The sequence below is a fragment of the Chenopodium quinoa genome, unplaced genomic scaffold (genome assembly GCF_001683475.1).
Source record: "Chenopodium quinoa cultivar QQ74 unplaced genomic scaffold, ASM168347v1, whole genome shotgun sequence".
In the NCBI taxonomy this organism is placed as follows: Eukaryota; Viridiplantae; Streptophyta; class Magnoliopsida; order Caryophyllales; family Amaranthaceae; genus Chenopodium; species Chenopodium quinoa.
Genome location: NW_018743937.1, coordinates 3938835 through 3952016, shown reverse-complemented (window position 1 = coordinate 3952016; position 13182 = coordinate 3938835). Strand labels below are relative to the sequence as shown.

Below are 13182 nucleotides of genomic sequence, written 5' to 3'. Positions count from 1 at the left end.
TATTAGCTTTTCGTGTTTTTTTCTTTTTCTTTTTTTTTTTAAATAATTTTTTTAAATTTGTTTAAATGGGTTAGATACATGTAAGTGTTTTGTGTTCTTTTGTCATAATATTATTTTATTTTTAAATTAAATAGTATATGTGTTTAAAATGTTTAGAGGTTTCAAGTTTTTAATATATTTTCCATAAATTTTATAATTTTATAGTACATTTTTCGTAAATATTTTAATATGTACATTTGTATATACACATATGTATAGTAATAAATAATCAAATATTACTAATCCGTAGTTAAAAATCACTAATTAATAAGTTCAGTTAACTTAAGTTCAGTTCAGTTCAATCAATCAAAACAGGCTTACTTCGTAGTTCGTACCACACATTTCCATTGGCTTTGGTTGTCACTTTTACTAGTGCTCTGATTTTCTCTCATGGAAACATACCCTTTACCTCAGGGCTCCCTTCATCTGGGCTTGGATTGTTCTACTCAGTAAGTCTTTCATTCTATCCTTTTACATGTTTTTATCATCGATTTTACTTGGTGATTCTATTAAATTTTGGATTTTTTTTATCACTCCTACAAATTTGATTATCAGCTATAAAATAATTTATGTAATTTCTCTGTCATTGAATTGTTCAGTATATACTAAATTCCGCGTTTTTAAGTTTTCTCTTTGCTCTTTGTGCTTATGAACACTTATATATACTTGGGTTGAAATTGAATTATGTTTATGATTTTGTTGGTGGGTTTAGGTCCTTAAAGGCTACTGTTTTGGATTCCAACCTTGTAATTGTTGCCACAGAATTTGTGCATTTTGATTCAGACTTACCCCATTACAAAACCAAAGATGGGGTATATCGCGATTCGGCAATTAATGGCCGGATTGTTTCCCCTACTATAATGTGGGTTGAAGCCCTTGACTTGATGCTTGAAAAATTAAACAAGAAAGTAGACTATACAAAGATTGTTTCAATTTCAGGGAGTGCACAACAACATGGTAGTGTATATTGGAAAATTGGGAGTTCTATGGTATTACCATCTCTTGATCCCGAAAAGAGGTTAAAAGACCAGTTAAGTGAGTCATTTTCTTTGAAAGAGTCACCAATATGGATGGACTGTAGCACAACAGAACAATGTAGGAAGATTGAAGAAGCTGTTGGGGGTGCATTTGAGTTACATCGTCTCACTGGGTCTCGGGCACATGAAAGATATGTCGGCCCACAAGTCCGGAAGATTTATGAGACAAGGCCTGAAATATACAATAATACTGAGAGGATATCCCTTGTTAGTTCTTTTATGGGATCTCTTCTTATTGGTGCGTATGCTTGCATTGATGAAACTGATGGAGCAGGGATGAACTTGATGGATATAAGGAAACGAGAGTGGTCGAATTTAGCTTTGGAAGTAGGCTATTTTCCTCATATGATTGTTCATGTTTGCTGAAACGTATTGCTGTCTTGTTTGTCAGGGATTAGATTTCCTATCTTCATTATAGACTACCTGATCCAAGAATTGTTCGCTACAGGCAACCGCACCATTTTTGAAAGAGAAGCTTGGAAAGATTGCTCCAGCTTTTACTGTTTCCGGTTACATTGCCCCATATTTTGTCAACAGGTTAGTTGCCTTAAATTGAGTTGTAGCTGTTGCTGGTCAAATTTTACTTTCTTTCTTTCTTTCTTTCTTTTATTTTTTTTAGTTTTTTTTACTCCGTACCATTTTAGATGTAATAGAAAATCATAGATTAAGTTGAGGTAGCTATTCATCCTACCATTTTAATACTAAAGTATTATGTTATCGATCCTTCATATTCCTTTCAGATTCAAGTTCAACGAGAAATGTTTGGTTATTCAGTGGTCAGGAGATAATCCAAACAGCCTTGCTGGTATGTACTTTATTTTCCTGAATACAATTAGGTTATGGCTGTGCTTATATGTTTCAATGGTTCATCACCTCTGTCCTGTTAAATTTTTCATTTATTTTCACTTTTGTCGTATTGGCTTATGCCTATCAGCTATGAGATGTGCCTTCTACACCTTGCTGTAATTGCATCCAAACTATGGGTTTCTTGAACTGAGAAGGCTAAGACCTTACGATAGTTATGCCTATATGAGCATTTAATAACATGGACTATGTTATTTCTGCTCTTCTCTTTCATTTCCTTTTTTCTTTCTGGAAAATGTCTTCAACTTCATCTCCATAAAATCAGCACTATAGCTAGTGCCCTCCACTTTTATTAGAATTCTGGTCTTGATACCGTAAAAAGGCTCTATAAGTATACCGATGAACAAAGTGCTAGGGGGACATGCTAATTGCTAAGTAATGACTTGAGAAGACTGCTGTATGTCTAGTTGTACTGCAAAGCTGATCCGTTAATTGCAAATTGATGTAAGTGTAGTCTGAGTTTCTTAGCCTGTAGAATGATATCCAACAATAGTTGGTTAACTCTTGAATCTCTAGTATTAATCCAACTGAGGGCTTTAGAGTTTATTGATGGTCTTTGGATGTCCACTGAAGCTTGAGTTTTTGAACTCAGATTGTTTTGGGATTTGTGGCATGATATGTTAGCACGACTATTGACTACTTCAATTATGAACTACTTGGTGGCTTCAGCATTTAGCTATAATTTTTCATTTTTGGATTAGGGGGGAGGATATTCAGTTTCTGGTAACACAATCTAGTCACCCAAAATGTTTCCGTTGATCTAATTATTTACAGCAGAATATCATTACTGTTGTAGTGTGTAAAGAGCCGAGTCACTATTAGAGGTAAAGAATCAGATCAGTAAATGGTGCTGAAGTTCTGGTTGTAGGAAATGGCACTGTAAAATCAGAATAATATTAGGAATGTGGGTTGATTTTATTTAATGTGTTTAAGGCACTGTAAAATCAGAATTTTCTATGGAGGATTGAGCCCCTAAGGGAAGTCGTGTCTTGATGCCGGAGCCGGAGGCCCGATTATGAACAAGACCGAAGAAGAGGTTGTAGATATAATTGAGCATGTATTTCGTCACTACATGGATTGGCAAGAGTGAGAGAGAGAGTCCATAAGCAAGAGTGGCTCAACGGTTTATTCGGTTGATCATCTTAATGCAATCAATAACTTGTCTTCCCAAATCTCAAACTTGGGAAAGGAGATGACATTGATTAAAGCCAAGCTAGAGAGTGCCTCTTCGATTGCACTAAGTCTTCCCTCCCACATAAAAGGGAGAGGTACACCTTCTAACTCTGCTCCTCCTTCTACCTCAAGTAATATGCTAAATGGTTGTGTCTTTTGTGATGTTTGTGGGTGTTATGACCATGATTCTTCTAATTGTCCAAATGCTTTTGGAAATTGTGATTGATGATGTTGAAAACAATGATTGTGAGCAAGTGAATTTTGTTTCCAATAATAACAATAATGGACAAAGATTTGATGGTCCAAGGAATTTTGGGAATAGGAATTCTCACCAACAAGGTAGTTTTGATAACTACAACAATGGTGGTTATAGGAACCAAGGAAATCAAGGTTTCCGAGTTAACTATAACAACCAAGGTTATAGTAATCAAAACCAAAGCCAAGGGTATGGAAATCAAGGCCAATCTCATGGCTTTGGTGGCCAACACCAAAATTTTGGTAACAATCAAAGCCGAGGTAATTGGAATAATCAAAATAGGGGAAATTTTCAAAACAACAACGAAAGGGGACCCCCACCCGGATTTGCTCCAAGACCTCAAGACAATGGTGATAATTCTTATGCTCAACCCCTATCTTCCAAGACTACCTTAGAGGAGATCATTGAGAACCAAACCAAGATTTTAAACACCTACATGTCGGTGAGTGATAAGAAGTTCAATGAGATGATGACACACAACAAGATGCTTAGCCAACACTTTGAAAGATTGTGCTAGCCCTTCTTCACTACCCTTTCAAGGAGTTGATCCTAAGAAACCCGTTTGTCCTATCACCAGAAGGAGTGGAAAAGTGCTTAAAGAAAGAGTTTCTAGGAATAGTGGGGAGGATGAGAAGAAGAGTGATTGTGACTCAAGTGAGGAAAAAGAGAAAGATGTGTCAAAGAGTGTGAGCAAAGATGAAGTCCTTGAGAAAAAGAAGAGTGTTGAGAGAGTGCAAGAGGAAGTGAGAAAACCCGACCTTCCATATCCCCTAAAGTTTATGAGGATCAAGTTAGATGGACGATTTGGGAGATTCCTTGACATGTTGAAGGAGGTCCATCTTTTTATCCCTCTCACCGAAGCTATGACCCAAATGCCTAGATATTCCAAATTCCTTAAGGGTATTTTGAGTGGCAAGAGAGAGTGCAATGAGATAGATTCGTTAGAGCTTGGCGAGTGTTGTAGTGCATTGATTCACATTGACCTTAGACGCACTTGAGGCACACATGAGGCGAACTTCAGCCAAAAATTTTTAACGGCCCATATACTGTGCCTCACTTCAAAGAGGTGCACTTAGGCGCAGTAGAACCCCTCTCACCTCAAAGGGCCTTGAGCTTTATATACATTGATCCAAGTTCCCTCCCTCAGCCTTCGATAATTGATTTTCTCTCTAGCATTTCTTTCCCGGTTTGGCTCGCAAACTATCGTTGTTGTATTAGAGATTGATATGGTCGCGACCTCTTGGTGCTGAGGCCGAGAAGATTCTTGATGGGGCAGAGACAAGTGAGGCCGAAGGCTAGGCTGTGGAGCGTTCCCAACCTACTCTCTGTTGTAGTTAACAAGTGCTCTTAAGCTCTCTTTAAGGTTTTTGTTGATTTAACTGAGAGCCAGTCACCTCCCCTACGGGTTCGCTTTAAGCTTGTGGTACAATTTCCTCGAGAGAATTGGAGCTTGCTTAGTAGCATCTTGATCTGGTCGTGGACGCCTCGTATTCATCATAACTTTTTTTCTAGTTATCCTCAGAGATGGCCCCACTGAATTCTCCTGGAAGTGTTAGGGTATTCCGGGTATCAGATGACCTAGATACCAAAGGTTCTTGAGCTCCGCTTGGGGGTTGACCCGTGAAAACCCCTCTGATGCTTAAGTCAGCGAAACATACTTTTTAGAGAGAGAAAGTAGAGAGAAAACAGAGAGAGGGAATGGGAGAGATTAGAAAAAGTTACCATCATTAATCATTAGTTGGCTATTTTTAGATGTGCTTTCAGGTGGCAAAGTTGTACTTTATTGGACAGCTTAGGGTAAATTTGTACTTTGTGATGATTAATGGATGCTTAAGGATGATGGTCTGGATCATGGAGGGGTATTTTGTCATCTTAGGTTCATTGGGCTTAAGATATGGACTAGGCCCAAACACTAACTAATAATTGAGAGTTATAATTTCTAAGCAAAAAGTAAGAGAAAGGATCTTAAAAAAGACGAATATCTGTACAAAGGGAGCAAAGGGGTATTGTATATTACCGTTCAATCTGTCGAGAAAAAGGAAAAAAAGAAGTCGTGAGGCCACTACGGGCAGCCTTTAGAATGCCAAGGCAGTTGCTTCTGCATCCATGCTCGAATCAGAGGTCTTCAATTCAAGTTCCCACCAACTCTGCCACCGTGAGCACGGATGTAGTCAACGTGGCACATCTTTGTCACTCTTCTTCTTGAATTTGCTTCATCACTCTTCTTTGTTTGCTTCTTTCAATAACTTCAAGGGATGCCTCTAAACTTTGATTATCAATAAAAACATGAACAACCCCGTAAAGCATAAAATACATAGATTTAGGTGGTTTATTTTTCACAAAATCAAGGGTTAAAATACACTCAAAATTCATACAAATAACAAGTTATCGTGCACCTTAGAATTCTCAATTTTGACAAGAGATATTTTAGGTCGTTGAAACTAAAACACTCCTAATCAAACACAAAATTTATAAACCTAAACCTAAGCACCAAACACAAGTCTAGCGGTAAGTTAAGGGTCGATCCTAGGGACAAGCTAATCACCACATTAAAAACTAACAATCAAGCTATCTCGAAAAGGTGAATAAAGTTAGCTAAAGATACTTTAACAATGATTAGAATGAACTAGAAACAATATAATTAAGACACTAAGGAAATAGGCTTGGCAAGTATTCACTCAAGCACAACAAAGCATGAACTCAATTTGAAAGTGAACTAAGTACCTCATACCAATGGTTTTAATGCACAATTTGACTGCCTATCGGGGTCAGTTGCTTCCTCAATTCATCAAAAGTCTACACTATTTTTGTAAACTATGCAAATTAAGGTAATAATCAAGCAAAACCATTAAATGGAAATTCCTAAGTTACGCCATCGCCACAACTTACTTCAATACACCTAATTGCAACTAATGGTTGACCACCCAAAAGAAACAACTAACAAGACATGAAATACAAAGACTTTTAATTACAATCACATTAATTTCAACCCCAAAACATGCTTGAGATTCAACTATACCATCACCATCCCCTTAGTTAGGGGAATTACTCATAAATCATGTTAAAAGCAAAATCAATCATTAAATCAATAAGCATCAACATGATTAATAAGCAAACAAGAAGATTCAAACTAAACAAGTGAAATCAAATGCAAAAGTAAAGAGAAAAAATGCTCATTAATTGAAATTGAAGGTTTATAAAGAGGTTGATTAAGCTTCTTCAAAATCTAAGCTCAACAATGGAGAAATCCACACTTTCTCTCTCTATAAAGTCAACTAAGAAGGTTTCTCTCTCTATAATAAGCTAATAAAACTAGAAAATTAAGCTAAGCTAAAAAAACTCCCAAAAACGTTCTTAAAAGGACTTAAATATTCTGTAAAAAGTCGGCTGAAACTGGGAAATGGTCCGACCGAACTACGGGTAGGTTCGATCGGACATCTGGGTAGGTTCAGTCGAACCCTGGGTAGGTTCGACCGAACCTCCTTGTTCCTTCGACCCCTCCTACAAAAACGCTAAAAATTGGTTTGAAACTGCCTTATTTGCACCTTAGAGGTTCGGTCAAACTGAAAAGTTTGACCACACCTTGGTTTAACCGAACCTCTGAGAGGTTCGACCACACCTCCTCTTTTACTTGCTCCCCTTGCTTCCTCTCCTTCCCTTTGCTCCTCTTGCCTTTATCCATGCTTCCAAGCTTGGCCAAGGGGCCTACCACCATGCTTGGAACCGCTATGGAACCTACAAAAGAGACCTACACACTACTCCTAAGAGTGACATAAATGTCAGTCATCAAGTTTCTACGCGGTGATCTACTGTGATTATTTGTTTTGGTTTTCGGTTAGTTTATTTACAGCTAATCTATTCTCTCAAATATTTTTGTGTAAATAAAAGTTTTGATAACACGCATATCAAATTTGTTGAGGTTGAGAAAGTCAAGCCTACATCGGCATCTAAGGTTTACTTGTCCAGTATAAAATGAATGTGATTTTTAATATTCATCTCATCGTCAATGCTAAGGAAAAACGACATTGTAAGAAAATTAGAGCGTAAAACAAAAAGTGTTTTGGACCTTGTCTATAGCAATGGCTTATAATTCTATAACCATTGCCTAACTAGTGAAAAAAAATTAAGAGGGTTGTGAAGAAGGTTTTTAATTTTCTACCATTTTCTATGGAATAGAGAACAGATAAAGAGGATCATGGTATATGACCATCGGAGATAAATTCTTAATTCATGTAGCCTACTCCATGATTGGGATTAAGGCTTTGATATTGTTCTAATTTTATCATGACATGCCTCATTCCTCCTATATTGTAATCATATGTACTTCCTCCATTACGTATTGAACTTAACACTTGCTATTTTCATACGAAGTATAATTTAAGACAATAGAAGAAAGTGTTGGTGTGGTGAGTGTAAGAAAAAGGTGGATAAAATAATGGAAAGTGGGTTTAAAGGTGTACGTGCTGTGGGGTAAGTGAATAAGTGAGAAATGCGTGTGCCAGAAATAAACCTGAATGGAAGGTGTCGAGATCATCATGAAATGGAGGTATATCCTTAACTTCTCATTTATGGTCTTTGAATATCATTTCTTTTAAAAAAGTTTTTCTTGTAATCGGTTGTAACTCAAGATGTGTGCACTTCCAGATCAATTATAACACAACCTACCACTAGAACCGTTGGGACTTTTGTTTTTGTATCTGGCTTTGGACTAAAGTATTTAATTATTTTTCGTTTGTATCATCAATTCTTGAGTCTGTTATCATATGCCATGTCTTCATTAATAAATAAACTGTTGGCATCTCAAATCAATTGCATTACTTTGTTGTGTTTTGACGGCAGGTTTGACACTCAACTATGGTGATCTTGCAATAAGTCTTGGCACAAGTGACACGGTGAGTGGACATCTTTCTCATACTACTTGTCTCAGTTTGATTAGCAGAAATAGGTCATTGCTATTCCATCCAAACCAAATAAATCCTAACCTCTACTATCCTAAATATAGTAGCAAGCAAGGGTCATCTCTCCTAACGGAAGCAAGTAAGAGTATACCTAAATTCACATGAAGCCAAGCCGACGATGGTGTGTTTTTTTGGTTTTTGGAAATTTAGACTAAAACTATGGGAAGATTAAACTAGCAATCTAAGTTAAACAAGCAAAAGAAATTTAATGGACAAAAGCACTATGTAAAGGGAGTTCCAACCATATTACATTCAGTTTAATTATGATTATTTAAGTGATCATGGTCACTACTAAGGGAAATCAACATATCTAAATTACTCCTGCATATTAAGACATGCAAACCCCCAACTCAATAAGCTCACTCTTGGCCAACTAATCGGGTCTAATATTATTGTATGAGCTAGTGCTCTAGACTGACTCACTCCCGCACAACTAATCATTTAATACTGTCCATTACTACACCCTTCACCCCCTATCCTAGCTAAAAATCTAGCATAGAATAAGGAAAGAAATCCTCATAATTATAAAGAACTTAACTAATCAAACCAAACATGACTAACTAGATATTGAAACACTAATCAATGATTAACAAATAGTTAATGAAGCAATTAACAACTAGTCTACCAAATTAAGCAAGTAAAATAAGAGAAGAGAGCAAGAAATTACTGAAAATTGGAAGATATTTTATTGCATGCTAAGTTGAAAAAAAAAAAAAAAAAAAGCCACACACACAATGGAGACTACTTTTCTATTCCGAAGATTAAAAATCTGAATAATCCTTAATTACATGATATTAGCATCTTTATATCCCCAAATATCCCAACATAAATGGCTCAAAACATCTCGAGAAATCCCAATAATTACCCAATGGAGCGGACCCTACAGGCTCCTCCTAATGTTGGCTGGAGCGGATGCTTCAGCTTACTGCTCCAAAGTTCATTTGTGCTCTTGAACGGAGCCAACACTCCTTAGTTGTGCAGTCGCTCCTCCTAAAGGAACCCAAGTTACTCAATTTAAGTGAAATAGCAATCTTGTAAATATTAGTCTAGAAATCCGTGCATGGCAGTTGGAAGTCCTTCGTTCTTCATGTCTGCAAGAGTATAACAATGGTAGAATTCGCCCAACACCACAACATAGATCGTCCTCAACACTACTAACACCGCAACAAACTTCGACCACAACACACCACTTCAGGTGGCAAACTTCCGTTCAAATTTAACAAAAAACCCTTAGAAAAATGGAGGAAAGAATGACATGGTTAACCCCAAAGGGTATGAGTGTTGTCCTCCTCCAATGAAACCAATTGCAGAATTCAATTCTATATTGAAGCCTCTTTGTTTCTCCATTGGAGACTTTGAAGATTTGTTGATTTTTCTCCATTAAAGCCCATTGTTTTCTCACTTTTACCCAATGTCGACAATTTTACCCCAACTTTACATAGCAAAATGACCAACGTGCCCGTTGAGTAACTTTGGTTGTTACTCAAAATGAGTAACTTGGGTTTTCTCCGCTCCTCCCTTGTTTTGCTTTCAAATGACTTTCCACCCAGCCTCTAACTTCACATCAGGTTCATGATATGAGATTTTCGAGGCAACTTACACTAAAGGGCTCCCACAAAACTCGTGAACAAAATGAAAATGCAAGAATATTAAGGAACTAAGGGTGTAATCAAGCAAATTCATGTAAATCTAAGCTAAGTAAGAAGAAGGGATGAAACTAATGAAAACTTGCAAAGGTGCTTAAAGCAAAAGATTGGGGTAAATGCACAAGAAAGGGGCAAAATTAAGGGAATATTTAGGTAGAAAAGTGTTCTAAAGACCACTAATCACAGTCGTTAATAATTTTTTTTTTTTAAGTAAATTTATCACTAAATAGTGTCACTTTTATATTCCTTATAAATTGATCACATTGTTATAAAAGCTAGCATATCTGCGATACACTAGTATAAAATTATCACCGGTGACAAATTGGTATGAAATCTACCAAGTGCGCAACAAATCGACATATAAGTTAACAAGTTATGACACTTGTCCTTTTATTTTTCTTGCCGGAGCAAGTGCTTAATTTATTATTTTTTTTTTTTGTTTTAACTTTTTCAATTTTGTTGTTGTTAATACTTATTTAATATCAAATACTTCTTTCCTTCAAGCCCATACACCTAAAATTAGTGAAAAATAATAACAAAAAATAAATAAATAAATAAATTGTATGAGTAAACAAATTAAAAATCTCAAAAAATTGAAAGGGGAGAGAAATTCTTAGGAATTAATGTCTCAAAAGTAGTTGAAATTTACTTGTAAACTGTATAGAAAATGGGAGCAAATCTATTTGTAAATTATTATATATTGCCAAAAAAGGAAAGCTCGATGTGATTCTGAACTTATGATTCTTATGCATGATCTTGAATTTTCCTCTATATTCTCTGATTTCCTTTTTTTTTTTTTTTTGTTCTTTGGATTTTATTTTTTTAACGGTCCTAGAAATGTTTAATGAATATCTAAAGTAGAGAAAAGTAAAGAAAAGAAAGAAAACAATAGATTAAAGTTAAAAAATTAAAAATAATGATGACTTTGATGAGTACAATATGCACTTATTATGACTAGAAGGAAGGGTTAAATGTTGTCACTTCTTTTACACCAATATGTCGTCACTTATTAGTATACTAATATGTCGCCACTTGTTAACTTTTATATTAATCTGTCGCCACTTGCTAACTTTTATACCAATTTGTTGCTTATGTTAACTTTTATACTAATATATCACAAGGGTGCTAACATTTATAGCAATATGCTTAATTGGCCTTTTTTGACAGGTATTTGGAATAATTGATGATCCTCAACCTTGCTTGGAAAGCCATGTTTTCCCAAATCCCGTTGACACAAATGGCTATATGGTGATGCTAGTCTACAAGAATGGATCTCTTACTAGGGAAGGTGTGTGATGGTACTCCTTTGTGCTTTAAAAAATGTTGTTGCAAGTATGTAAGGTGCATAATAGCCAACTAATATTGTGAGCACTTATTCTTGATTAGATATCCGCAACCGATATGCAGAGAGTTCTTGGGAGGTTTTTAACAAGTATCTGCAGCAAACGCCGCCTCTTAATGGTTGTCTATGCATTCCATCTTTAATGGCCATGCTGTGAAAGTAATTAACCTGATCTATGTTTCTTACATGTGTAGAAGGGAAGTTGGGATTTTACTACAAAGAGCATGAAATTCTTCCTCCTCTACCCGGTAAATACTATTCTGTTGTCTTTAACACTTGGTACATGGCTATAAATTAGACATCTTTTCCCACTGAATCTTTCCTTCGTTCAATTTGGTCAAATAAATTATTGTGACTAGTAAGTCCAGACCCTTGGAGAATGAGAAGGCATTAGAAGGTGTTATTCTTTTTGATAATTTACTGATGAGTGATGACCCTGTGTTATGTCTATAATAGATTCATGTCTGAACCTCTCACTGTTACTGAAGATATGAAATACAGAGAACTAACTCTTTTTCTTCATACATTAACAAGTTGGTTTCCACAGATATGCTCTTAAAAATTTCGCAAGTGATAGTATGGATGGTGTGATTGCACAGGAGATGCAAGAGTTTGATGCTCCGTTTGAGGTTCATATTCTTAACTAAATGTAGGAAATAACTTGTCAATTTACCATACAAGGGCTTAGTAAGCATGCAAAGTCTGTTTAGACTTTGATAATGATATTGAGTATATCCTCCCACATAAGAAAGGTGCTATTGCAGGTCCGAGCACTAATAGAGGGTCAGCTTCTATCTATGCGAGCACATGCTGAAAGAGTAGGAATGGTTCTTCCACCAAAGCGCCTAATAGCCACAGGTGGAGCATCATCAAATGAGTGCATTCTTAATGCTATTGCATCTATATTTGGATGTGATGTACATACTGTCCCAAGGCCAGGTAAATACTGGGAACTTCAATCTTAATGCTTAAAGTTGTTTTTAACTGTGATAAAATGTCTAGGCTTGGACAAAATCTGTAATTTGTTTAAACTTCTTGTATGTCTTTATAGATTCAGCATCCATGGGAGCTGCACTTAGAGCTGCCCATGGTTGGACATGCCACAAAAAGGGGAGTTTTGTTCCCGTTCGGACTTTGTACAAAGACCGGTTGGAGAAGACATCTCTTAGCTCTAAGCTTTCTGTGAATGCTAGGGACCCAGATTTGTCATTAAAATATGCAATACTGATGAGGAAACGAATTGAAATTGAAGATCGCCTTGTCAAGCAGTTTGGACGTGTAAAAATTTAACATCATGCTATAAGTTAAATGTTGTGTTCGTTAAAAAAAAACATTACATTACGTTGTGATGTGTGATGACAATGTACTCAGATTTAATGTTTCAACTAATATTTGCCTGTAATAGTAAACTAAACTTGGTAAACTGGAATCATACCCAAAACTCTAACTGGACTTGAAACGACGATCTGGACTGGATCCGAAACACGTAATGGACCTGACCTGTACTTGACTCGAGGCATTGATTGGCATGTAAAAGAAGGCATATTTGGTGATTTTTGACCTTATATTAGATCCTTAAGGACCAAAATGACTAGGTTAACCCTAATCGAGCAATTTTCTTAAATTATGGAAATGGCAACAAATTGGCAAACCATCTTCAATCCTCTCCCTCTTTCTTCTTAAATTTTCTGTCAAGTGTTCAACTACCCCTAAAAATATTAAAGTAAAACCCTAAGTTTTGGTTTTCTGCAAAGTAATTGCTTTACTTTACTGGTATTGGTGAAGGGGAAAAAGTGCAAAAAGTCGCCATCTTTGGGTGTTCTTTGGAGACCAGAAGCTAGGTGAAGTTAGACTTGGAAAATGGGTC

General features: G+C 36.2%; 1 protein-coding gene across 1 annotated transcript; it reads left to right on the top strand.

Annotated features, from left to right (window-relative positions):
• Positions 1-365: 365 nt before the first annotated feature.
• On the top strand, positions 366-12947 carry LOC110688747 (xylulose kinase-like). The gene is made up of 11 exons (XM_021865505.1): positions 366-488; positions 752-1403; positions 1525-1613; positions 1817-1881; positions 8209-8261; positions 11141-11261; positions 11360-11434; positions 11510-11563; positions 11850-11944; positions 12080-12254; positions 12367-12947. The coding sequence occupies exons 1-11, from the start codon at positions 430-432 to the stop codon at positions 12603-12605; spliced, it is 1677 nt and encodes a 558-aa protein (XP_021721197.1). The 5' UTR covers positions 366-429; the 3' UTR covers positions 12606-12947.
• The last annotated feature ends 235 nt before the right edge of the window (positions 12948-13182 follow it).